The sequence below is a fragment of the Coenobita brevimanus genome, chromosome 97, assembly GCF_032717465.1.
Source record: "Coenobita brevimanus isolate Jiangsu-jjx chromosome 97, ASM3271746v2, whole genome shotgun sequence".
NCBI classification, from domain to species: domain Eukaryota; kingdom Metazoa; phylum Arthropoda; class Malacostraca; order Decapoda; family Coenobitidae; genus Coenobita; species Coenobita brevimanus.
The window spans coordinates 7,474,220-7,501,876 of record NC_137050.1 but is presented as its reverse complement, the minus strand read 5'-3'; the positions used below and the strand labels follow the sequence as shown (position 1 = coordinate 7,501,876).

The window sequence follows — 27,657 nt, the reverse complement described above, 5'->3', positions numbered from 1 at the left end:
CTGTACTATAAGCTGTATTCCAGCGAACTGCCTGTCTGTCTAGTACTATCCACAGATGCCATGTTTCGCAAATCTCGTGCAAATTAAATAATAAAAACGTGTATGCAAGAACAGCAACACTGTATTATAAAACGAGACTAGTGGCAGTTTTGTTGTGTCCTCGTAAAAAGATGCTAGCAGGTGTTGGCTCCAGTGTAGTAGTGGCTTGCACTGTGTGTGGGTGTGCTTGTGTGTGCGGGCATTGGTGTGTGCGTGTGTTGTTTCACCTGCATCACACTCCACCACCACCGCCGCCGCCATCACAACTGCGCCAGAATGTGTTACCAACTGTGTTCTGTAGCAGTCAGTTCTGTAGGCCTCATTTTCTATGTATTCAGTCAATATAACCACCCATTGGAACGGTTTCTCATTTTCCCTTTGTTGTTTCCATTTGCGTAGTTGTGCGGTGCTGAGAGGGACACAAGGAGGTAGTCCCTCCTCCCATAAGTTACGATCACGTATATTGATGAATACGATATCATAACACGTCTAAATCTCATCCTTTAGGTACCTCGTTACATACTCCAGATGGCCTATCACCAGAACGCCCAAGTCTACGTCACTGCTGTATTTAACAAAATTTTCTGGGACAGGGAATATGACAGCCCCTCAGTAACGTTACCCTTTAAGTTACAAAACTGTGTGTGGATCCCATCCTCGGAAGCATGCATTTATTATTCTGGCCTAGTGTGATACTTGGCAATTACAGTATTTATGTTGCTCCTGTTATTTAAATATTACAAATATGCATCGTATATATAAACGCTGGATGCAAAATATGCCTCAGAATAAAACTGTAACATTGAATATTAGTTTTTGTAAAAAGTCTCAATGAGCACAGCTGCTTGGGTTTAAAGTGTCCCTCCCCCCCTCGTTATCCTGGCTGCATCACTGGTTGTGCCGTAAAGAAAAATGTCAAACGATATCCTTAATTGCCTGTCCTTTACTCCCTCTCGCTGACGAAAGCTCTACGCCTGAAATGGTTTCCTAGCTTCACTTATTTCCCACCCAGAGTTGTGTCGCCGAACCACCTCGGTGTCGTGGGACGTGGTTGATCAAAACCCCTCCGGGGGTCATCTCTCCCTAAAATTGGTTTGGCTGTAGAGTGCATAGCTGGGAGGCGGAGGGACTACATTTAGATTTTGCAGGCGATTCTTCCTCCCCTGTGTTATGTATCAACAGCAATCCCGAGGACAGTGACACATTTCACTTGTTGACAAGTAAGATCTATTTATCTACAAACATAACAAATACATTAAAACACAGGTAATGTCATGTCATTTTATGTTTTGCGCCTATAGATACAATACAGTACACTCATTCAGTAATATGACATCAGGGGAAAATATTCACAAAATAAGTTCATTGCAAACAAAAGCGTCATCAGTCCATATTTGCAGAATACAAAAGAATGCACTGGCTCATACAATGACGTTATACGATGTAGGTAAAAACAAACACCACATCAAACCTACACATGAACGAAGTCACATGGCACATTCAAGACTGAGGTATATACAAAATATACAGAAAGTCTGATATATACAACCATTCAGAGACATGGCTTATTCAGGACTGCCATATATAATATAAATTAAGTTGTTGTTGTTGCCTAATCCTAATCTGTCAGACCGAGCAGACCCATCGACCACAGGTCGGAAGGTCGTACAAGAGCAAAATACAGTGTGTGTATATATATATATATATATATATATATATATATATATATATATATATATATCACACACACACACACACACACACACACACACACACACACCGTGCAGGGATGCAACACCCCCTTGCAGACAACGCTTTATCAGGGTCCTTCCCACACTGAGGTGCAGGAAAATACGAAGAGGTTTGGCTTTCGGGTGGAAGCCGCAGCTGTTTCACCCAAAGTGCACAGCATCACCATGTGTATGCTTCTCGTCAGCCCCATATAAATTTTGTGAATATCTTTCATGAAATATATAACCACTCAGAGACACCTGGTAGCCAGCTCGTCAACAGGGACCACTCTGCCCTCCTTATCCTTGACTGGGCCACCTCTCCTCTCTATGACCTCCACAGCGCCGTATCCTAGCATCCCCAGCATCATGAAGACCAATAGGATGGTCACCTTGTTGTTCACGCAGAGGACGGTGCTGGAGGCGTAGGCGATGATCATGCCCACGGACTCCCACAGTCGGTAGTTGCTGAAGGCCGCTGGGGTGGAGTCGGCGGGAAAGATGACGCTGTAGAAGGCTGTTCAGGTGGACAGTAAGGATGGTGTCAGACAGTGACATATGAAATGTTGTCAGACAGTGTCAGATTAGATGGTGTCAGATAAGATGGTGTTAGATAGTGTCAGATTAGACTGTGCCATAATGACAGACTAGATTATGTCAGATAGTATCAGATTAGATGGTGTCAGACAGTGTCAGATTTGATGTTATCAGATAGTATCAAGATCAGATGGTGTCATTGACAGATCAGATGGCATCAGATTGTGTTAAATTAGATGGTATCAGATAATTTCATTTAGAACGTGTCTGATAATTCAGATTAAAGGTATCAGATGGTCAGACAATGTCAGATTAGATGGTGTCTGATGGGGTTAGGTTAGATGGTGTCAGACAATGTCAGATTAGACGGTGTCATATTATTCCCTTCACTTCATTCTTTTTATGTCCAAAAGTTATTATTCAGCTTAAGGGAGACTTTAGCGGACAGATATGGCGTCCATTAGTCATTCCGTTATAAAATATGTCCACCTAACTCAGACAAATAGTCTGTTAGTAGCTAGACTAAAATTAAGAAGTACAGTAAGTCATCGTGTTGAAGTAATCAGAAATCCTTATAGTATACATTTCTAGCAGCCATAGGACCGTCTAGCTGGCGCGGGAGACTTTGTAGAACCCTTCCGTAGCAACTTATTTTGAGTGTTACACTGTATGCATGTTAGTTTATTAATATCAACATTTTACAATAACATACAGAAAGATATAAAATATAATGTGGAGAATAAACCGCTAGGAAAAAGTTCTATGAAATCTAAGTTGACAAGAAAAAGAAACATTTAATCGTTATTAAGTTTCGAGACTTGTATAGTTGATTGATCCCAGGCTCTATAGGCACATCAGTAAACATTAAACCAGCCATGCATTTCACAAGAATTAAGTGTTTACAGTGGCTGGGTGGACGACAAACTCACTACAATGGCGGGAATTGTCACGTCTCTGGCTGCTCTGAGCCTAGGGTCTTTATGTCAGATACACAATACACATGAATTTTTGTCCATTCATATCACAAGATGTCGATTGCTCACGTGATCCTTCTTCCAAAATTTTCTAGAGTACACTAAAACTGATCACTAGCACCGTTGTAAACTATGCAAGAAGATGAAGTTAGATACAATGATTTCTTGGCGGCAGCAGTAGAAGAAATCATCAGGCACTGAGGCAGACAATCAGTTTCTTGTTAAGTTCCAGTCCCCCACTGAATACGATTCGCAATAGTCGATATTACTACTATACTGCTTTCACACTAATTGACCTAGATTTCACTCCTTCTGGAGCTTATTTCTCGCAGTTTAGTGAAAGAAAAAGACAATGGTATTCTTTCCATAGCACTTCTTCATAATCAGCCCCATATTTCAGTGTCAGTCTACTGTTACAGTTCAACACTGAAAATCGAGAATGACAGTTTTAGGCCAAGTTAGTGTAAAAATGATGTAGGTCCCAGTATAGGCTACTGCTGGGTGGACATGTAAAGGTAAAGGTGGAAGCATATGCCATGAGGCGCTTAGCCGCGGTGCTCATCTCCGTAACATAGGCATCTGAGCATGTAGCGAGTTATTAACCCAATAACCTGGGATACAAGGCCACTGCGTCATCCAGGTCACCACAGCTAACTCCCTTAGATGTTACCCAAGGTACTCACCTTACTTACTAACCCACAAAGGGAGGATGGACACCTGCGTCAAGTGACCCCAGCTGCCCTCACCAGGATTCGAACCCTGGCGTTAACGGGCTGGCAGCTTCGCAGTCAGAGATGCTAACAACTCAGCCACCGCAGGATGAACATGAATATCGAGAAAAACTTTCCCCAAGAGTCTGATCGAATTCGAAGTTTTATACAGCTGTGACGACATAAACTATGTTTCTTCGACTGTTAGAAGACATGCTTAGCTCCACCTAACATGAATGTGAGTTTTCCCAACGATATTTCTTACAAGCCGTGTTCCTTTATTCGTGGACTGAGTGGACAGCACTTAAAAAAAAAAAAAAAAAAAAAAAAGCCAGACAAGACAGTAGATCACTATTACAAAACTAACCATTAATCTGCGTCTGCCACACCGCATCGGCCGTTCCCCAGAGGGCAGCGAAGACGAAGAACCAGGCGGAGTGTTCGGGACGAGGAGTCCAGAACACGAACACTAGGATGAGGCCTAGGTTGATGAGGAAGGCGATGACGAAGCCGGGGATGCGACCCACTTTCTTCATGAGTGAGGTGAGAGCCAGGCAGGACAGGGAGTCGCTCACACCGTAGGCTATCAGCACGGAGCCCAGCCTGTGCACTCCCAGGCTACATGTCACGTAGGCCTGAAGAAAGACGTAGCAGAAATATTAGTACATACACACACACACACACACACACACACACACACACACACACACACACACACACACACACACACACGCACGCACGCACACACGCACGCACACGCGCGCGCGCGCGCGCTGACTACAGCCAGTTGTAATCCTCACCCTGTAGGTCCCTTAAACTATCTCAACGTAGCTTAGCCTGTGACCTCTAGGTTACATGTCACGTAGTCATGAGGGATAACAAAAGACGGGGAAATATCATAATTAATGCAATCATTGTTACAACCTTGCATGCTAGTTTTATTTTTTTGTGATTTCGTACAACGGTCTTTCTGTTTCAGTACTGCTCATCTAAACACTCGCGTGACACTGCATTTGACATTTACTTGAAGGGGTCTCAGCTGTGTGACCTCACAAGCTTTAGAATCATAGCGTACAATTTATATGTGGAGTTTGTATGAAACAGTGTCATCCTAACAAGCTGCACCACAATGACATGGATTCTACAGTGAAATCTGGGTTGTGATTGACCAAGACTTACTGTTAGTTGTTATGATCAACTCTCGTGCTGCCAAGAAATCATTCCTTTCATAAACTTGTACGACTAATGCGGCCACAACAAACTACAGATACAGAGGTGGCCAGCAGGCAGCAGCTGCACAACCCTCTAAATAATTATCATCAGCGATTTTCAGATTATGGGCACTTATCTACAGGTGGGTAACTTCGTAGCTTTAGAGGAGTAACGAAGAGCGCATTCCCCTCTCGATCAACGGTATGGAGTCCAGCTGTGGCGGACATTATGAGTAGGTGCTGGTAATCCTTACGGCATATTATAGCATATGTTCACTCTGTGGATTCATACCGATGACAAAGTTTACAGTACGAGTAAACAGTTGTCCTTTACTTACTCGTTTTTGGCCTACAGGAAACAAAATATATTCTGGCTTTCACTCTTCTTCCACAAAGAGCGTTTTGTCTTGCAGTGGATCTCAAGCGAATTAATACACATACATACACAAACTGAAGGGAGTATACTGTGTTTCGGGATACTATGTCAGTTGCGCGATATTTTCGTCAGATTGGCACCTCTTCATTATTAGTTTAATTTTGCATATGGCACGTTTGAAGTCTATAGGATCTACTTCAGCATCAAAAAGACATAAATAACAGACAAAAAGTAACTACAACGAAGTAATGAAGTACACCACATCAAAAACACCACCTCACCCTTTCCCCACTGTAACACACAAAAACATACATCATTGCACCACACAAAACACACATCACTACACCACTCAAAAACACACATCACTCCACATCACACAGTAAAGTATCACAATTCACTGCGTATAATTAGTTGAGAAGAACCATACCATACACCACACCACGTTCACTACAGCTCATAAGGGTGTCGGTAACTTCATAGAATCATACCACACCACAGAATCACCACACCACACCACAACTCACAGCGGCATATTCAGATGAGAAGAACCACGCCTTATCACACCACACCTCTCCATATTTCTGCACGTTATACCACAGCACCACCACCACAACTCACAGTGGTATGGTTAACGGAAAGGAACGGTTGCTTGATGCCCGACTACACCATATCACACCACATTACTTCATACCACATACCCCTACCACCATCACATCACATTACACTACACCATACCATACCGCATCACATCACACCACACCACACCATACGACATCACAACACAGCACAGCACACCACACCACAGCACACCACACCACACCACAGCACAGCACAACACACCACACCACACCACACAACACCATACTCCACCACACAATACAACACAACAGCACAGCTCACTGCAGTATAGTCAGATGAAACTGCTGCTCGAGGTCTGAGACACCACACCATACCGCACAATACAGCACACACCACAACTCACTGCTGTATAGTCAGATGAAACTGCTGCTTGGCCTGACCACACCACATCACATCACACCACACCACACCATCACAACTCACAGCAGTATAATCAGCTGAAAGGAACTGCTGCTCAAGGCCAGACCAGATGGTGATGGGGAGGAGGAGAAGCTGGTAAGGGTGACGCATGTGGGTGAAGGTGGCCACGATCAGTTCACTGTAGCTCTTTTCCTCACCGACACCCGCCTTCACGAACCTGCAAGGGAACAACGCGATAGTGAAAGAAGGAGGGGTTGGAGAAAAGAGAGGAGCTGAAGAATAGTAAAGGATGGTATTAACGGAGAGAAGAGAAGGGTGGGGGAAGAGATGATGACGGAAACGTGAAACAAACTTGAGTAAAAGGCATAGAGGAAAAGATACTGACGAAAATGTGAAAAAAACGAGTAATGTAAAATAAGTCACCCCCATATGACCCCCTACGAGGTACAGAAACCCAAGCAAGCTACCATGATCTAGAGCAGCTTCCCATAACGGTATACACCAACAGAAAACCTTGGGGATCGAACCGATATACAAGGTGCTCACTCCACATCCCTATCACCGTTCGTTCTGGAGAAAAAATAATGCTGTAAAATGGAAGTACCAGTAAATGAGGAACGGAGGGAGGAACTAAGACCATACGAGCACTCCTCCCACCCACACCCCCGCCCGGTCTTGGGAACTCAAGGTCGTGTTCTCTTCATCTTAAGAGGCTTTCAGACTCCTATTCTTCACAATGTATTTACCACATTAAACCATATCTTCATCTTATAAGCAATTTATTTATGTATTTTCGGTATTAATATAGAGTGAGTAAATACCATGACAGAAAATATTAACGAACCATTTGCAGAAATACACTTATATGAAAGGCGTTTTATGGAGCATCATTAACGAACGCAAAAAATGGGCCTGTGCTACGTAAATGAAGGCCCTATTTAGAATGCACTCCATTCTAGCTTTGAGTTGGGGAAAAATCAAACTACGCACCTAGTAAGCGGATCGAGGAAGACCAGAAAGAAGCAAGAGGCCAACCCGCAGGCAAGGAAAATGGAGAAGATTATATACTGCTGGGAGGTGAGCTGGCGCCCTTCGTGGCTAAGGGCGGTCGAGTTGCCTTTGTTGCCGCTGATGCAGAAGTGAAAACCACACGTCGCCATGGAGGAGTCTTCTTCAGCACTCTCCTCGGCTCCAATTGACAGAACTGTGAGAGGGTTAGTTATTGTTCTTAGAGTTTCTCCTACCTGTTCTTCTTGTTCTTGTTCTCCTCTCTCTCTCTCTCTCTCTCTCTCTCTCTCTCTCTCTTTGGTAGGTAAAATTATATGGAAGAAACTAAAACAAAAATTACCGGTGTAAGGGAAAGAGAACAGTAAAAACCACATGGATGGGGGGAAGAAAAGAAGTCCTCGATACTGCCGTCCTTGACCTCTACATAAAGATCTAGGTTGAGTGGGATTAAGAAACAGGAGAGGACACACACACACACACACACACACACACACACACACACACACACACACACACACACACACACACACACAGGAGAGGTTTCATCACAATGCGCGACGTAAATGAATCATACTTCTATTCACGTACGATCATCATTATTATTATCATCATCATCTTCTTCATTATCATCATCATCACTATCTGTTTTTCAATGATAAATGGGGCGGAAAGGATTTAGAAATAAGGAGAGAGAGAGAGAAGATACTGTCGCATATTATAGCTGGCTACATGAATAATAATAATAATAATAATAATAATAGTAATCATGATGATGATGATGATGATGATGATGATAACCTAAAGAGAAGATGATGTTGCCCTGTATACTTATGGACTGGAAGAAACTAACTGAAATACAGAAATACAGGACTAAAGACAAAACAGAAAGATTACCTGAATAAGACTGATATTTCCCTATACATTTGTGAATTGGAAGATGAGAGAGAAAGTGCCGAAGAGCGAAAATGAGGATGAAAGTAACAACAATAAGAATAACGATACCTGAAGAAGAGATAATGTTTCCCCATATATTGGTTGACTGGAAGAAGAGAAAGAAGATGCCGAAGAATCTAGTGATGACCACCTCTGAGTTCTGGCCTGTCAGTTCCGCGTACCTCTCTGCCACCTGCCGGGTACAACAGCGTCAGCAACAGCAGCAGCATCCGAGCAGCAATCTCTCTCTCTCTCTCTCTCTCTCTCTCTCTCTCTCTCTCTCTCTCTCTCTCTCTCGACCAACCTTTGTAACGTAAGTACTTTTGGCGGACCACAAGGGGGCAGCTCCAATCCCTATAAGCACGGCGGTGGGGATCAACGTAGCAGTCGTGGGGTAGAACTGTGCACCCATGTACCCTATGTAGCACATGGACGCCACCAGCAGGGTCATCTTCTCCCCCAGCACACGCAGGGTCCACGAGGGTAGCAGGCAGCAGGATACAACCAGAGCCGCGTAGGTGGCGATCAGGGCAGCGGTTCCTAGTTCTCTGGGTAAAGGGTGACATGAATGAATAAGATCGAATTGAGAGAGAGAGAGAGAGAGAGAGAGAGAGAGAAACACGTTATCTTAGTCAGTGAGCTAATGGAATAATTAAAATGGAAAAATCAAGTCGCATCCTCTTCTCCCCAGCACATGCAGGGTGCACGAAGGTAGCCGCGTATGTTTTGGTCAGAACAGTGATTCCTAGGTCTCTGTGCACGGGGGTAGGGGTGAACGACGAGATATTACCATAAAGCACCGTCTCTTATCCCGTGAGTCGCCAAACCATAGGAGTGTAATGGTAGGAGTAGTCCAGTGACTCTCCTAACTTTTCTGTATAGTACAGCAATATCCACACGGAGTGGTCTGTCGTGTATTTCGGCACATATGCTTATACTGAGGCATGTTAGGCTGTAGTGGTGTTACGACATGATCCATCTCTCACGGAATGAGTTCCTCTGTTTCTGGGGCATGAAAATGATTGAAACCTGTAAATGGTTCTCAGTGACACAACTCCTAAACGGTATGATATGAATGCCAAGCCAAGTCGTAATGAAATCACATCCCTATTTTGACCTGGGCAAGGTGAAGTGTGTCTGTATGTGTAGATAGTTCACGCATGAATACTCTTACTTTTAGACGAACCATCGACGATAATTAATCCTAACTATGATTATTAGGAGTAAGTATTAAGTAAACGTACAAAACAATTGTAAAGTTGCCGCCTAGCTAAGTTAGTTCGCAGTGTACACGTCATCTTATCGTTTATTTATTTTACCACGTCTCTATCAACCTGAATATATTACCGGTAAAAAAAAATAATAAATCATGGGTCGCCAAAGCTGCCTCATATCCAGAAAGTGGGTAAAAAAAAAAAAAAAGAGGCATTAATAAGACGTGTTTTTTATAATTCATTTTTGTAATCGTGTTTTTTATCATTCATTTTTGTAATCTTCACACGCTCTTATTCAGCTTGGGAAAGACCTTACCTACTATAGGGATTAATGAAGTCTCCATCTAACACCCCAGTTTGAAAATAAAAAAATCTCTCCAAATCTGAATATAGAATCGTCTGAAGATACCAAGAAAAAATTAAAATGACATTCTGTGGCTGAAGGGGTTACAACACACACACACACACACACACACACACACACACACACACACACACACACACACACACACACCGTAATGAAAGGGTGGGCGACAGTGGGGATGGTGGAATGAACTCTACCTGCCATAGCAAGGGTACGAAAAGTAAAAGTGGGAGTGGGGGTAGTAGGAAAAGAATGAGGGAGAGGGAGAGAATGTGTGTTGCCTCAGGTGGTGGCAGCAAGGTCATGCAGGGAACCGTCAGCCCTGCAAGGTTATCAGGGACCCACTCACCTATACAGTGCCACCACTGCAGTGAGTGTAAGGTAACTTGTCGATCTTTTCTTCGTTGCTTCAACCTATTTACCTGTCGCAGTAGTGATATACAAATAATCTGTATACTCTCTCTCTCTCTCTCTCTCTCTCTCTCCATATAAACAGTATGTATATATTGATATAGCTAGCTAGCTAGCTAGATAGATAGATAGATATAGATATATAATCACAAGTAACTCATTTGATGTATTATCTTCAGATGACCTCACACAGTGACAAACCAAATTATTTCTTTAGTCCAGGAAACCATTCCTGCGTTGGATGGTAAGCAGATATAGCCAAATGGATGGCTGGTGGTCTGTTGGGTTAAGGCGATAAAAAAGATGAAAGAAAGAAAAGAAAAAGACTGTTTGGGGCTTACTGGTCACATTATGCCATTCAGGGAAGTTCAATTGGCCAGTCTCGTATTACATGCCTGGACCAGGTAAATTAGTAACCTAGTCCCTGGCCTCTAAAACTTAATGAAAGATTGATAGAAAGGTACAGTCGGCCACAGGAAAAAAGTATACAAAAGGAGAAGTATAAACACAAAAAATATAGCATTTTCTCGGCTGATGTTTTGATATCAGATAGGAAGGGAAACAGCTCAGGTTGATCGTTTTCCGTTCAGTTGTTGATGCTGTTCAGGGCAGTGTTACTTATTAAAATCCTCCAAGAAGGGACCAGAGATGTATACTTTTTCCTGTGGCCGACTGTACAAGTTAATATGAAGACATAAAATGCTATACATCACAAAGGAAAACGAGCAGTTAAGTCTCCTACGCCAGCGATTTAAATTTAGCGAATCTTGTGGTAGGTGGTTGCGACCATCATCCACTCACTTGATGTAGTGCTATCTACTTCCTTCATCATTATCATTCTTTTTCTGCTTCTGCCTTCCTTGCCTCTTATCTTTCCTGTCGCTTTATATTACTCTTCTTTCCTTTTCAAGTGGCTTTACATTGGGTGACAAGCCTAATGGCTTCCTGTAAGCCAGGAAACCATTTACAGTGCTGGGTGGTAACCATATAACCAATCCATACGTATTCCTTCCGTGTCAACAAGTGGGTTGGCTGAGGGTTAATGCCCCTCCCCTTAAAACAACTAACTGAAAGACATATGGCCACCCCTTATGGGATCATGGCGTCTGGCGAGTCTTACTTGTTGAGTGATGATTGTAGATTGACCACGGCGTTGTAGCTAGTGAAGAGACACACGAAGGCCACCGATATCACTGCCAGGTTCTTTAGGATGGCCAGCTTCTCCTGCCTGGCCTCCTTCCCGCCCACGTCCATGCTCACTCTGCTGCACACACACGCATCCTGGCCCCCGCCCCTGCCTCCGCTTGTCACTATGCTCATCTCCACGCCCGCGGTTCCGCCCTCTGGGTCTTTTTCCGCGCACCCATTGTCCGAGACTGCAATTGAAAGGCAAAAAGTCGGAATATAAAAATATAACTAAGTAGCAAAACCTATGAAGCAATAGAATGAATAGAGCAAATCACGGTTAATAAATAGTGTCCCCACAAAGTCAGTTCTTAAAATATCTTCCAGCACTCCTTGCCCCCCCCCCAAAAAAAAAAAGGACCATAGAACAGCTTTATTCTGAGGGCAATATCACGAATATGGGATGAAATAACATAATGACTCAGGCGTAACTAAGAATACAAGACAGGCTAGGGTGGCAACTCGTGTCCTTAATTTATATTTTATATATATATATTTTTTTTTTGTGGGAGGGGGAGGTCAAGTACATCCTCCTTAGTGTTTTATTTTATAATTTTAACCTCCATATTCTGAAAACAGCTCAAAAGAGCATAGTAGCCCATAAATGACTCACAGATATTCCATAAATTAATAATATCGTCTGGCGGTAACGAGGGTAAAACAGGTCAGATTTTTTGACGACCTGAAAGAGTTGACGTGCCGCATATTGAAATAAACCCTGGAGAATACGGTTCTTCGTGGCCAACAGTGCAATACTCTTTTACTTCAAAACTAGAATATGATGCTAGTCACGAAGGACGTAGAGCCAGAGTATTGTCTTTTTCTGCCAGTGGGATGAAAATCTAGACCAAGTAAATACGAAAACTATAAATACAGTAACTTTGCAATTAATCTTTCCACTAAGAGTCGCACACCCAAAAAAGACTTATGTGCCATAATTATGTTTTTTCGTTCAGGAGCTTCCCTAACACTTCTTTAGCTATTTATTTTGCCTGTTACATCCCCAGTACCTTCTTTTACGTTGTCGATGCAAACAATGTCAATATTCAGAAGATAAAAACAACATACAAGAGAGGTGCTTAGCCAAAGTATACGACAAAGAAGGAGGTGCTTCGGTACTTATACCAGCGATATTTCTATCCTAAGAAGAGCTACACTGCTCCAGAATGATGGATGATTGATTGATTGATTGATCGAATGATTGATTGGTTGATTGATTGATCGAATGATTGATTGGTTGACTAATGAGTGAAAATTCATGGTGGCGCAACAGCCACGGTCATATGCCACCGGATTGCAGTTAAAAAAAAAAATGGTTAAAAATGACTTAAAAGAAAAATAACCGACATGAGTGTTTGTTAAAATGAAAGTCGTGTATTCTGAATACCAACCATTTTTTAAGTCCTCGTCGTGAATGAAGACAGGATTGGCCACTCCAGGGACCTCTGCTGTGGGATTGGGGCTCTCCTCTTGATGATCCTTAACCATGGTGATGCTTCTGTGGGAGGAGGAAAGAAAGTGAGAGAGAGAGAGAGACAGAGAGAGCGTACAAACATTACAGAACAAATCCAAAACAGACACGCACACACACACACACACACACACACACACACACACACACACACACACACACACACACACACACACACACACACGTCCTAACAGCATGAGACGTGGGCAGAAGTCGAGGAAAGAGTGCTTAGAATAACCATAGGGGGTAAAAGTACATGGCCGGAAGCTAATTATTTTTTGCTCCCTCCCGTCTCACCGGCAGACCTTTCACCCCTCAACAGCCCTCTCTGACTCCCCCATGCCTAACCAGGTCTCTGATATGAAATATACTGCAGGTATGGGCACTGGGAAGAGAGGAGTAAGGAGGGGTAGGGAGACTGGGCTGGGTTGGAAAGGGCAGCGAGGGACACGGAGGAGCAGGGTAGAAGGGGGCGGGACAGTGAGGCAGAGCAGAGCAAAGCAGGGCCGGTTTGGTGGGATCAGAGAGGGCAACGATGGACGTGGCAGGAAGGAGCAAGATAGGACAAGGAGTGACAGGGCAGGAAGGGGCAGGGAAGGGCAAGGCCTAGCTAAGCTGTCCTCGACCCTTTCACCCCATTCCGCATCCACAATCTGGTCTGTCTCCATACGTAGGCTACAGCTGAGAATAACAGTTCACCTAGTATTGCTCTTTTTCTGCTTCTCACTTCCCTCTGCTGGCTAATATTCTTATGCTGAAAGAGACTTGTTATGTTTCTCTTCTCTGTACTTAGATAGTTTCCTTTGATGTAATGCATCAAGTGCGATAGTGAGGGACAAGCTGTAAGTGTGACGCAGATGGAATAGAAAAATTATTGGAGAACTTTGGTTCCCGACTACCTACCCTATTCATCCCTTTCCCTAGCATGTAGTCACATAAATTTAATCGTCATTATATATTTATTACTTTTTTGTTGCTCTACACACAGTTATAGTATACTTATTTTAACCAGTTTACTACGAGACGTCCTATTTATAGGCTGAATAAAATCAACTGGCAGCAGCAAGAAAAAACTAACAAGACCAACATAGTGAAGGGGTTGTGTAGAACCTTTAGAATTAGCGTTCCGGATTTACAAGCGTATGGTAATTTATTTCCATCTCATATATATATATATATATATATATATATATATATATATATATATATATATATATATATATATATATATATATATATATATATATATATATATATAATAAAGAGCCAGAGACATTAGGAGATTTTGTATACACTCCCCTTTCTCACTGGGGTTGGAGACTTTGTATCATCTTCCTCAGCGATTCGATTTGCACATTACACCAAAACATTTTCTTGTATGAAGAAGTTTGTGGGACCCCATCATTCACTCACTTGGTGTAGTGCTGCCCCCCCTCCTCTCTCACTCTCTATACACGTATGTGTGTGTGTGTGTGTGTGTGTGTGTGTGTGTGTGTGTGTGTGTGTGTGTGTGTTCATCTCTCTGGGTGACTCTGCACTGAGTGACAAGCCAGATGGTTTCCTGTAACCCAGGTAACCATTTACTGTGATGGGTGGTAACCATATAACCAAATAACGCTTGGGAGTAATAGGTTAAAGGGCTTCAGCAGCATAGAGACTGTAAAGGTTTCCATCTGAGGGATGAATGGTATTTCGTGCTTACATTTTACCACCAGGGAGGGAGGGAGGCCGACCAGCCTAACCTTACACTTTCCAACTGCTTGGTCCAGTCCCGGGACGCTAAGTTTCTAACTGAGCAAAGAAATAGATTGGATGGTGGGTTGATGAAGAAGAAGAAGAAGACGAGGAAACCCAAGTAGAAGAAAAAGGGGAGGAAGAGGAGAAAGAGGAGAAGGATGTAGAGGAGAAGTGTAAGAAGCAGTAGATTACATGAATGGTTAGTAGGACAACAGTAACTTGACTGACTTTGACACATACTGGTTACCTCGAGAGTGAGGGAGTGACGGAGGAGAAAGTCAGGGAGGAGACACTAGGAAACCTATTGAGCTGCATAAATATGGACAGTTATAAACTATAGTTCGTTTCCATTAACTTGACCCAGGTTTTCGTCCCTGTGTTGGCTATATCTCTTGACTCAGTTACAGAAAAACCCAATGCACGGCCTACATCCCACCCACAGCACATCCTCCTGACTAACCCTTATACTGTCTTGTTACAACTCAGCATTCTTTGTGGAGAAATGACAGTTTTAGCCAGGTTAGAGCGAAAAGAGTAGTCAGCAAACAAGATTCTGGTGTTATACTGTAATTCAGGAAAGAGAGGATAGATCAAGAAGGAGATTCAGCACCTCCTCCTCTGGCTACCTCCATACGGTTTTACTCAGCTGCAGAACCCTCCCCCCCCCCACCCGCCTGAATCGGTTATATCGTAATTAGGATATACCAACCACTCCCCATGCACTTTATCATATTATTTCTGCTACAACAATACGTTTTTATCCACCTCAATAAATAAAATAAATAAATAAATAAATAAATAAAACTCAGGGTCTGAATGTGACATAATTGTTATGCTTGGTTACAGTCTGTGGGAGGCTAAGTCCACGAAGTCCAGCTGTACAGGGGACGATGAAATTACAAGAAAAACTGTATATTTCAGCGTGTATGGAACATGCTTCAAAGCACTGAAAATCACTAGAGTTAGTTGAGTAAGAAATACAATCCATACATAACGGGTAATGCAAATGCCTAACTGCACAGGGTGTATAGTTAGATTCATAATTGTTTCAGAGAGAGAGAGACAGACAGAGACAGAGAGAGAGAGAGGGAGAAGGTCACGTTGAGGGATGGGGTTAGACTTTAGGAAAACTTTACAGTGAGCCATTCACTTTCCCGCCACCCGCAAGGAGAGTCCAGCGGCCGGCCTTGTGTCTCGACGTTTTTATCCCTACAATACCTTAGTTCCCCCCCCCCTTCTCTCTCTCTCTCTCTCTCTCTCTCTCTCTCTCTCTCTCTCTCTCTCTCTCTCTCTCTCTCTCTCTCTCTCTCACTTGTCGTTTTACTTTTTCGGTGACCATCTCCACTTCCATTTGGTCTGGTAGTCATTAATTTAAGTATTTCATCCAGATCTCGCATTCCTTCGCAGTTACTTTCATTTATTGATATATAACAATATAGTTATCGTACTGAAAGAGTTAATGGAGAATGTTTTTAATCCTTTCACTTGAACAGACCTCCCTTAGGATGAACAGATAATAGTCTTGCCATTGCAGAAATTAAACAAAAACGTCTTCATGCTGAAGAGGCTAAGTGTGTGTGTGTGTGTGTGTGTGTGTGTGTGTGTGTGTGTGTGTGTGTGTGTGTGTGTGTGTGTGTGTTACGACGAACTATTGATTTATATGCAATAGAGTATTCATACTGTGTCTCTTTCAACTTTCAAAACACATATTTCTATGTACCCGTGTTATATATATATATATATATATATATATATATATATATATATATATATATATATATATATATATATATACAATGTCTGTCGCCTGGTCGACTTCTTGCTTTTATTATTATCATTATTATTTTTCGCTTTACTCTTGCCGTTTCGAGATAATATTAAAGAATTAAGGATACCAATAAGTCTTGTACTGCAAGACTGAGCAAACCCAGTTAAAATATTCACGTCCCTCAACTTCCCCCCCCTCCCCCCAGTCCTTCCAAAAGAGGGATAGTGATTTGCAGAATGGCTAGTGCGGCCTGTAGCCTACTCAACTGGGTTAACGTTCACATGAATGTGCGGCAAAAATAAAAGTTGTTCTGGAATGTTTTCAGAATAATCGTAGGAAGTGGGGAAGGGAAGGGGGACATGGATATGTTGACCAAGGATGGGAGGTGGGCAAGAATATGTAACTGAACGCTAAAGGAGGCGCGACCCGAAAAAGGTTGAGAGCCGCTACTGTAATATAGCAGAAGTTCTCAACCTTTATATTATACTGTATAGCTGAAGTCAGAAGAAAATGGGCTTTTGGACTGCATGTCATATCCTGGAGTGTCTCAAAAGTTTCATGTATTCGAAGTCTACGTTGTAACTCATATGAGGTTGATGGGGTTTACGTAAGGTCTTCGTACGGGTAAGGTCTTCGTGTGGCAGAGAGAGAGAGAGAGAGAGAGAGAGAGAGAGATTCTTAGTTACTAGAATAAGATAATCCAAAATGTCCTCAAATTATATTACTGGCACAACTTATGTGGACGTTAAAACTATACAAATGTAAACATCATTGAGAGCTCTGTAGATTGCATGGCAAACGAAGAGGTTTTATGAAATTTCTTAAGCCGACGAGATTATAGCTCAAAGGCATCTTATTTCACATCTTTTAGCCTGTAACCTACTCTTTTTACTTTAACCTTGGCTAAAATTGTCAAATTTCCATCTTGAATGTTGAGCTGTAGTAACAAATGAAAACTAGAACATTATGTATGTCTCGAAAAAGTTATATAGCAAGAATGGAAGTTGGAGCCGTAGTATTGTCCTTTTCTGCCACTGAGCTTCATGAAATAAGTTGCAAAGGGAGGATGATCTGGGCTAAGTTAAGGTGAAAATTACAAAATATTATCATTGCGAACACTTTCCAAGGTCATTCCACCGCAGATTACAAATATATATATATTTTTTACCTCGTTAGTATCAACATCAACCCATTGAACCTAGGATCTATTTTTTTTTTAATAATTATCTTCTGACGATTTTATTAAGCTTATGACAGAAGTCAAATTATATGGAATTGACACTGTCTTGATTCTTAATAAGCGCCCTCATTACCAGAGCCTGACCTACGTTGAATAAAACAGTCCGTCAGCAATAAAAAAGAGGGTGGGGAACTATATCTACTGTACATTTCAGTAGGTTAATCCTCCTTTGTTACGACCTTTCACATATATCCCCCTATTTTAGTTTCTTGCTTCATATTTGTAGGAGATTTATGCACACATTCAAATGAGAGTTGGCTATGTTTTTCGCTACGCACAATATTTGCTATAATATCCGAGTTTACTATACCAACCTTGTATTCCAGTCAGTTTCGTTACATCAGAAACATAATCTCATTCTGCAATATCAGTGAAGGAGACCCCCATGCTGTCATATTTTAAACATGAGAGCCGCTGTCACTGGAACACTAATTTTGCCAGATCACACTGTAACAAGGCGCCTGGATATTCATTTGTTGGAATGTCCAATATGGAATGACAGACTTACATACGTTTGATTCTACAGATTTGGCTAGACTTTTCTATCATGTAATGCTGCAGTGGGTAGTCCTTTAAACTACTGATTGTCAGGTTAGCCTCAGGTCTCTTCACCGAAAAGGGGTAATATGGAACGCTCTGTTACCGCATCGGCTGCTTTGTAACAAACTAAGAAGCCGGAAAAGTTTTGAATATCTGGAACTATGGACGCAGAACTGCACTGCATAACTACTAGGGTTGTTTTGAATAGTAGATGCTCTTACTGGATCACTTCACAGAGGTCGTACAACCTGAAAATCAACCGTATTAATTTTTAGACATGTATGATCAAAACAGGCTACCTGACATCAATAATAAAAGGCATATCCATTTGAATCTGGATTCATTAAAATGTAGTTGCCCTAAAACTGTATCATAAGCACTGGACAAAGAAGACACACCTTTCACTGTCACGTAGAAATTTTTGTTGCTTTTACAGTACTAGAAAACTCTTAGTAGAAGACCTGTGGTCGCGAGAGTGCTACCTGACCCAGCAGTGACGTAATACTAGACTAGTGAAGAGAATACTGAGTGGTGAGAGGGTGACGCGCAGCTTATATAGGTGTGCTGCCCTCCCGCTGCTAAGAGTGAGTGCAATGAAGGGGAACACACACACACACACACACACACACACACACACACACACACACACACACACACACACACACACACACACAGAGGCGACCGAGATTTGTACATCAGGGGAGGCAAAGGTAAGAAAACTTTTTTTTTTTTTTTTTGTAATGAAATTGTTGGCAATTTGTGTTTTATGGCCAGTACATTTCACTCTTCTGTGTTGGAATGTGGTGAAAAGTAATCATTATTCTGATGGCTAAAGGATGTAAATATAATAAACACTGGACATATTTTTGTAGTGGTCTCAGGGTCATCTGAATATGAACCCAGTGGACGGCAGGTTTGGGGGGACAGGGACCTAGGGAGGAAAGTGAGAGACGATTTCAATGTCCGAGATTATGTTTTATCACTCGCACATCCTGCTTCTTATTTTAGATCCCTGAGTTCCATTTATTGCCTTGTCACACCCAAATTTCATATAACATCTAATTTCTCTCCAAGTCTTTCCCAGAAAGGCTTACTTTCACATTACTGCATGCCGTCTCCTGACCCAGCTTACTACATCTCATCACCATACTTTCTCACTTTTATCATCAGTTTCTTCCTCTCACAAACTCTCCCAGCTGCATCACCAGCTCCTGAATTACTGTACACTTCTCAGTTTGCAACCAGGGATGTCATCTACAAGCAACAACTGACTCCCTTAAATTCCCAGTCCCTCCACGTCATCCTGTGTGTTTCCGTTAAACTCACTACGACGTCGGCTGTTATAATTATTCTTGCTACCGTAAGACAGTTTTATTCAGCTTGGGAGTGACTTTCAAGTGGAGGGATTGAATATAGCTTCATAAAGTCCCTCACTACTATGGAGACCCCCTAAGCTGAATAAAATCGACTGGCGGAAGGTTTATTTAAAAAAAAAAAAAAAAGTCTTCCCAGCACCATTACATGTACTGTACTCTCCTCAGCAGCTGTCCATGATCATACCAAAGAGACACGGAGACAATGCAAATAATTTTTTACCTCAAGTCATTCACCTTTTCTACTTTTTATTCATACACATGCCCTACTTATTTGACAGAAATCCTGCCCCAGATCCATGGAAAGTTGTAGATTACTACCTTTCTTTAAAAAACTTTTACACATTTTTTTTTCTCGAATGTAAACACCTGATCCGCATACCCCTGCCACACTTACAACCTCTAGTGCATACTATTATACATTAACTAACCTGAATTCAAAGACCTCTAACATAAAAATAGTATGATTGGCCATAAAGCTGCTTAAGTTTACAAACATAAGACGTGATTGACATGAAAGCATGTTTAATACCAAAAAATGTCGTGCGACATGAGAAGAGGAAGAGGAAGTAGGGTCAACGTGTGTTGCATTTTTTGCATGACCGTGACCCAGTTTTGCCGGAGGTCCCCCCTCCCCCTCGGGTGCCAGCCTGACAGGACTTTCTGGGCTCTGTCAGGCTGGCACCAATCATGATGGTTTCAGGGTAAAGCCTACGGGACCCCAGCAGCTAGATGATGGGGTGGAGGCCTTAGCCCCAATCTTGTTTTTAACTGCGTCGCGGAGCCTCGAAGAACACACGAACCCGTAGAAACACGGGGGGGGGGGGAGCGGGGGGGGGAGTAACCTTTGGAGGGCATTCCGAGTGGGGGTTCGGAACGTTCCAAGCTTTTCGAAGGGTGATCGACTGCCCTTGTTGTTGCGAGAGGTGGGGCGATTGGTGGTTGGCATAGCTGCATTGTCTGAAGTGAAACGACTGGGGTATGGTGAAATCAATAGCGATTGTTACACATACTACTGGTTTGGCTGTGACGATGGTGTCCAGCTTAGAGGTGTTGCTGTAACAATTGCTGCTCGCTTTGTCTCATGTGTCGACAAGGTTACTTTGGTTTATGAGCTTATATTGTTGGAGAGTTTGAAGCACTCCTTGGCGTTCATCTCTCTTATTACTGTATACGCTCCGACTGAGATGAGTGATTTTGAAGAAAAAGAGCCATTCTACACAAGACTTGATTCAATTGTGGAACAGTGCCACTCGCCGCGGGATACACTCTTGGCCCTGGGTGACTTCAGTGCGGTTACTGGCACTGGCAGAGAAGGCTTCGAGGAATGTGTAGGTCCACATGGCTCTGGAACCAGGAATTCCAATAGTTCTTACCCTCGGGATTTTGCAAAGTTCTGCAAGTTGGGAATTGCTGGAACCTGGTTGCGAGCTGAGAATTGCTGGTTCCTGTTTCCAGAGGGCAGTTCTTTACCGCTGTACATGGTATTCCACTCCCATAGGGGTTGCAAGGGAGATTAACCACAGCCTTGTTAGTGCTTGCTGGAGGATCCTTCAGAACTGCAGGGTTTCAGGAGTGCGGATTTCTTTGTTACTGAGTACAGACTTGTTACTGCTACTCTGAAGAGACCCTGGTGGATGGAATCAGAAGGTGAGTGAGGCTATGCGGCCTGCGGAGTTTACACCCATACGATGATAATACAATGGACATTTAAGGGACCGGAACTCTGAGTTGGAGAAAAAAAAATGCACGGATAATTTAGATTATATATCATCATCATCATCATCATCATCATCTAATTAAGAGCTGCCCCATGAGGAGCGTAGGAGTCCAGGGCTAGGCAAGTAGGTCGTGACATTTAAGATGAGTGACCAGCCTCACTCATCCCTGAGTGGCATTATGTGAACAATAAACCCAACCACACCTTGGATATAAACCTACACCGGCTCAGTCCGATTGGAGCGCCTTAATTGCCCACTAAACCACCAGGTACCATAATTTGGTTATATGCTTACCACCCAGCGAAGTAAATGGTTTCCTGACGTACAGGAAACCATTTGGCTTGTCACTCAGTGTAGTCTCCTGTAGACAGCAAGAAGAGAAAAGAATGAAGGAAATGAAGACAGAAGAGGAAGGATGGAAAGAAGGAAGGAAGAGATCGAGGAAAGGGCAAGCATCCGAGAGTAGCATTACATCGAGTGAGTGGATGGTGAGCGTCCCCATCATCTAGCAGTAAAATTTGATAGGCTTATACAACACGTAGTCGTAACACAACACTGCTCTGCAACAAAACTGAAGATTACTAAGTTTTCAAGAGAAAATGACGCAAATGGCTCATAAGGGGGTGGGATAACCATCCGTGTAACCATTCTGTCCCCCTCCTGCACGTGCCTGCTACCATACATCAGTCATAAGTGTCGGCTAGAAGATAATGCATGGAATTACTTTTCTATCTCTGCTCGCTCCTTCACTGTCACTTACTGTTAGTTGTGCCCTTGACACTTACACCTGCCACTCCGGAGCCCCTAGGTAAAACACTTCCATCTTTACTTTTTTATTTATGTGTATTAATGTTTGGCGCAGTTCTCAGGCCTATATGTCCAGATCTTCATCAGGGATTGATTATTGTGTTCTGTTGGTGTACGGCTCTACAGTATTCTCAAGTTTAACATCTCTTCGTAGTTGTATTTAACCTTTTCACTATCCCAATATTTTGTCTAGTTTTCCCCCAAATGTGTCACTTGGCGCTATCATATGTTGCTCCATATTGTTCCATACATTAACGATGTGTTTGGTGAAATGCAGTACTGCTGATTTAATTTAGTCTTACATTTAGTCTTGTTCAACTTATAATTATTTTCTCAGGTAACTGGTCCTGATGTGTCGCGTAGCTGAAGGCATGATGAAGCTTGACTGTCGCATAATCCTCGTATTATTGTGTACTTTCAATTGTCGATAAACTAATGTAGGAAGTTCAAATCTTTGCAGCCTCTCCGAATAGTTCATATTTCTCAGTCCAGGTATCACCTTCGTTGCCCTTCTCTGAACGTTTTCAAAAAACGTTATATCCTTCTTTCCGTAAGGAGACCATGTGGTGTTACTGTACGCAAGATGAATCCTCATCAAAGTTTTATCCAAATACATAAAGTTTTCTGTATCCATATATGCAAGTGATCTGATGAGACTCATCATATGAGTATATTATTTATTTATTTTTATTTTTTTCATTAATGTGGTCTTCAAACTTTATATTGGCCTACTGTTCCCCGAGCTAGGCCTTGACTGATCATATATAGCCCCGTTAGGTGCCGGGATTACGATGTAATCATTTGCCTCTCTTGTTCATAATGCAATCATTACGTTATGAACAAGAGAGGCCCCAATACGCTTCCTTGAGGAACACAACTACACGTTTCTTTCCAAACAGAAAACAATAATCTTCGCTGTTTCCTCTCAGTAATGGTTTTATCCCATCTTAATTCTCTCTCCTATGCCATAAGATATCTTATCGAACAGTCTGTTGACACATACATTAAAAAGCAATTACATTTGTCATTTGGGCTACACAACTCTATCAGTTTTTATCATAAACCCGAAATCCGAGCGTCTCTCAAAGATTGCGACTGCTCTTTTAATTAACTGCATGTCTACTTTTCCAGAAAAACTATATCAGTAGACAGTAGTGGGCATTCATTCAGTATTAGCACTGTGTACCCGTTTACAACAACAGTTCAGTAACCTTGCCTCAGAGGAGCCAACCGGTCATAGCCTAAAATCGAGCCTTTCTTCAGTCGCTTCTTGAAATAAGACAAATTGCTAACTGGTTTTAGCTCCCTCATATTTATTTTAGCCTTTTTTTTTTTTTACAACCTGCAACTTTTATCATTTATATAAAGTACCTAGGCTTGCTGTTACATTGTCAAGCCTTCCTCCTTGAGGCATAGTTTAGTTATACATCACAACCATTCTCTCTGAGTAAAATTTGCATTCGAGTAGATGCCAATGTTCGAACCATCAGAGTGCAGAGCTAAAATGAGAGGGATATTTTTTTTTTAGAATCAAGTCATATTAAGAGTGCAGAAATATATATCACATAAAAATAATGAAAACGTCTACCATTTAGTGGAAGTTAGAATGCCGAACTGGCCGATTGTTTAGGCTACACGCTCGGGAAGCCACTGCTAGTTAAAGTTGTTTTTACTAACTGGAAATGGTGAGTGTTCTCTAAAAATTTTACTGTGTAGAGTCTTTTTTGTTAATCTTCATTGGCTGTTAGGTGTATCGGGAAACAAGATAGCGATATATGATGATCGCCTCTGTAGTAAGTGCCTTAATCTTCCAGTGTTTGTAGTTGCAGCTGACTGGTATACCGGTATGTAAAGGTCTTCCTACTTCATCCTTCACCTATATCATTCTTTTTATATCTACTTTTCACTCTTCCTATTTCACCGGTCAAACTTTACACGTACACCTTATGCGATTTTCGACTTTTCGTTAACATTTTCTGGTAGAATCGGTCATTCTAAGAATCTGTTCTCCTATGACATTTTTCTCGGAAATTGATAATAAACGAGTTACACGTGATTATAATTTCCCCCCAAAAACCATGCCTTTGATCTTCACTTGGCCAGTCCGTGTAAAAAATGCGTGCGTTAGTACATGTGGTTCTAGCTCTGTTTCAGCCACTCATAGGCATACTTTAGGTCACATGTTGGTATTCTGCCAATCAGTTTGAAGCACGGTCTATGATTCCTTCTTCGTGGAAAATTCAAATTCCTCTTGCCATGGCTTCCGAAGAAGAAGGACATGATCTGTGCCTTGGGTGTAATATTGATTATATACCGGGTATTTATGCATTAATAAGTTTTTCCAGTTGGTGTTTTTTTATGTGAGTTGGGTGACTTTTGCCTTCATTTTCTGTCGAAAGTGCTTCATTTCAGCTTGAGTGACTTTTGCCTTCGTTTGCTGTCGAAAGTGCTTCATTTCAGCTCCTTAGCCAGTCATAAGGTCATGATTGGAAAAGAGGTAAAATGAAGCATTTCCAACAAAAATGACGGTTCTCTAATCTCGTCAGAAAATACCATAAAACTATACTGCTCAACGTGGACCATCGTATCTCTAAGGTAAGCATTCCACTGCAGCAGGTTAGGGTTGGTTAGGTTAGCTTAATTTCCTTTAGCTATAAAAATAGGACATTTCACATGGTAACAGACATCCAGCCAGAGTGTTTTCTGTTCTTTTTTGTGTGATTTGAGTTTAGTTTGGCCATTCGTTTCTACTGGAAGTTGCTAGTTGTGTTCGGCAAAAACTAGCAACTCCTGATAGAAACGAAGATCAAAATCGATCGAATCATACCAAAAACAACAGGAAACACTCGGGTTGGATGAAAAAATCAGCTGAGGTGAACGTATAAAATTTGACCTTTCACCCCTCTTTCCTGTCACTTTTTATTACTCTTTTTTCCATTGCAGGTGGCATTACATTGAGTGATAAGCCAGATGGTTTCCTTTCAGCTAGGAAACCATTTACAATGCTGGGTGGTAACTAACCATATAACCAACCCATACGTGTTCTCTGTCCTGATCAGGTAAAAACATAGCACAGGGGTTACTGCCATGCATGTACAAGTATCAGAACTGTAGTTGCAGTAAATTCTCAATTTTCCATTGTAATTCAGCCAAGCCCTATGCTATATAACATGAAGTGCTGGATATTGCATAGTACCCCACTATTGGCTTAATATTTAGCGTTGAAGCCAGATATTGTGTTATTATCCATCCTGACCCTCTGTCCTTAAACCTTTCCCATGAATAAAAGATAAAAATTAAGCTTAACAGGAAATAAAATACGATAATAATACAGTACAGTTATACAGTGCTGGTTGGCTACTGAGTATGAGGGCCGGTTGATGTGCCTCAATGCCAGATTCTTCCCCCCCCCCCCCAACTCTGGGCATAGGCATCATAGCCTGCTTCCAAGGCCCAGTAGTACTCCTACATACCATGCATCTCTACATGTCACCACTGCGGCGCTAACACCCTCCGTCCATATTGAATACATCCTAGGGCTGTCTCATACAGGACTGGTGTATTGGTATTAGCGGGGGTATTTTTATGACATGTTGGCGGGTCTTCTGGTAGATCAGTAAAGTCTAATTTTATGAAATTCAAATCCTTAAACTGTTCCCTACCCTAGCAGGGATTTGAACCTGGGTCCATTAGGACCGCAGACCACCTCTCTACCAATTGAGCCACCGCCTCCCCATATAACTGTTGATTATGTCCCGTTTTGGTGCAAGATATTGCATAATTTTGCTGGATTTTGCTTTAGTAGAGCTGAGCCAGCAGTGCTGGATATTGCAATGGACCGGATATTGCGATGACAGATAATTGAGAGTTTACTGTATTGGGTGATTAAGATGCATTCTAGCTGCTTCTCTGCTGGTTCTTAAACATCTGTATAATGGTAGGTTGTGGCAGTCATCATCCACTCACTTGATGTGCTGTGTACTTTTCCCTTCACCTTTTTTTTTTTCTGTCACTTTTTAGTACCATATTTTTCTTACTTTTTCAGGTGACTTTGCATTAGTGACAACCCTAATGGTTTCCTGTAAGCCAGGAAACCATTTATAACACTGAGTTGTTCCCTACGTGTCATTGGGTTGACGAAGGGTTAGTGCCCCTCCTTGTAATTTAACTACCATAATTCAGAGACAAATGGCCACCCCTTATGAGGTCGTGGAGTCTGGCTGTAGATAGATAAAATGCTTTTACAGTATGTAGCACTAATGTAAGAATATGTACCATAGGTACTGTACAGCATTAAGTTGCATAGGTTAACAGTGTTACTGTTAATTTTATTATAGAGTGGTGGAGGGGGAACAGGTGGTGGCAGCCAAGCCAGTTTCTCTGCTCCTCCCATGGGATTCAGGATGCCTCCCCCCGGCCCTGGTGGCATGCCACCCCGCTTACCCCCACCAAACTTCATGCCTCCAGGAGGACCGCCAGGTATGCCACCCCCAGCCTTCAGTGTACCGCCTCCAGGGTTTATGAACTCCTTCAACGCAGGTGGTGCAGGTATGTACAGTCCTGATGATGTCAGTATTTCTCCTTAAAGCTAGTGATGTAGTCTGAAAGTGTGTGAACAAAGTGAATGCCACATTAATTAGTGAGTAAGGGTACATACATCTCTTTCTGATCCCTGTCAAGCAAAGAAGTAATGAATAGGACTAAACTGTAGTGCCCAGAATTCCATGTATACTCAGTTGCTGCATTACGGTACCCAGTATAGTATGACAGGGTGATGTGCAACCTACTATGGTACCCTCATTAACTGGATGGAGAGACGTAAATGAGGTGTCCATCCAGGAACCAACTGTGCACACTCTTACTTGCATCTCTCCATGGTGTGGTGGTGTCCACTGCATGGGGTGGTACTGCAGGGGCAATTGTTTGCCCGCAGTTGATGGTTCTGGTCAACTTGACAGACCAAGACTCCTCCTCCTCCTCCTCCTCCTCGGCATAGTGATAGGGATAGAAATATCACCCCTCCTCGTCCAACAGTGGCCAAACTCTGGTATAATGATGGATTTTGTTTTTTGTTTTTTAACCGATTTTGGTTATATTTTAGACTTAGTTTTGTTTAGGTTGATTTACAAACTTTTTAGAATTAGATTAATGTGTTTTTGTCATAGGTGAGGTGAACATTATCATATTAGGGTACAGTTTACTAAGTTTTAGTTTTATCCAGACTTAGGTAGGTGGAGGCACTCACCATCCGCTCACTTGATGTAGTGTTGCTCTTAGGTGTCTGCCCATTCCTCTCCTCCTTCCTTATT

The 27,657-nt window shown here is 42.2% G+C and overlaps 2 protein-coding genes across 4 annotated transcripts in view; one reads left to right on the top strand and one right to left on the bottom strand.

Moving 5' to 3' along the window:
• Positions 1 to 2,020: 2,020 nt before the first annotated feature.
• On the bottom strand, positions 2,021 to 13,179 carry LOC145413795 (protein unc-93 homolog A-like). The gene is made up of 8 exons (XM_080283448.1): positions 13,083 to 13,179; positions 11,627 to 11,882; positions 8,822 to 9,065; positions 8,587 to 8,710; positions 7,567 to 7,780; positions 6,640 to 6,793; positions 4,358 to 4,625; positions 2,021 to 2,286 (listed from the first exon to the last, which is right to left on the bottom strand). The coding sequence occupies exons 1-8, from the start codon at positions 13,177 to 13,179 to the stop codon at positions 2,021 to 2,023; spliced, it is 1,623 nt and encodes a 540-aa protein (XP_080139574.1).
• Positions 13,180 to 23,988: 10,809 nt separating this feature from the next.
• The window catches only part of Prp40 (pre-mRNA processing factor 40), an 82,996-nt gene continuing 79,327 nt past the window's right edge, over positions 23,989 to 27,657 (top strand). For all 3 annotated transcript variants that reach the window (XM_080283364.1, XM_080283363.1, XM_080283365.1), the window contains exons 1-2: positions 23,989 to 24,033; positions 26,686 to 26,896. In XM_080283364.1, coding sequence (XP_080139490.1) covers positions 24,031 to 24,033; positions 26,686 to 26,896 — 214 coding nt within the window. In that variant the 5' untranslated portion in view covers positions 23,989 to 24,030. The remainder of the gene's footprint in view (positions 24,034 to 26,685; positions 26,897 to 27,657) is intronic.

Coding starts and splice junctions, on each gene's coding strand:
- LOC145413795 (XM_080283448.1), bottom strand. CDS start 13,179: ATGGTTAAGGATCATCAAGAGGAGAGCCCCAATCCCACAGCAGAGGTC. Junction 11,883..13,082: donor CGACGAGGACTTAAAAAATG/GTTGGTATTCAG, acceptor TTTCAATTGCAG/TCTCGGACAATGGGTGCGCG. Junction 2,287..4,357: donor GTGGCAGACGCAGATTAATG/GTTAGTTTTGTA, acceptor CCACCTGAACAG/CCTTCTACAGCGTCATCTTT.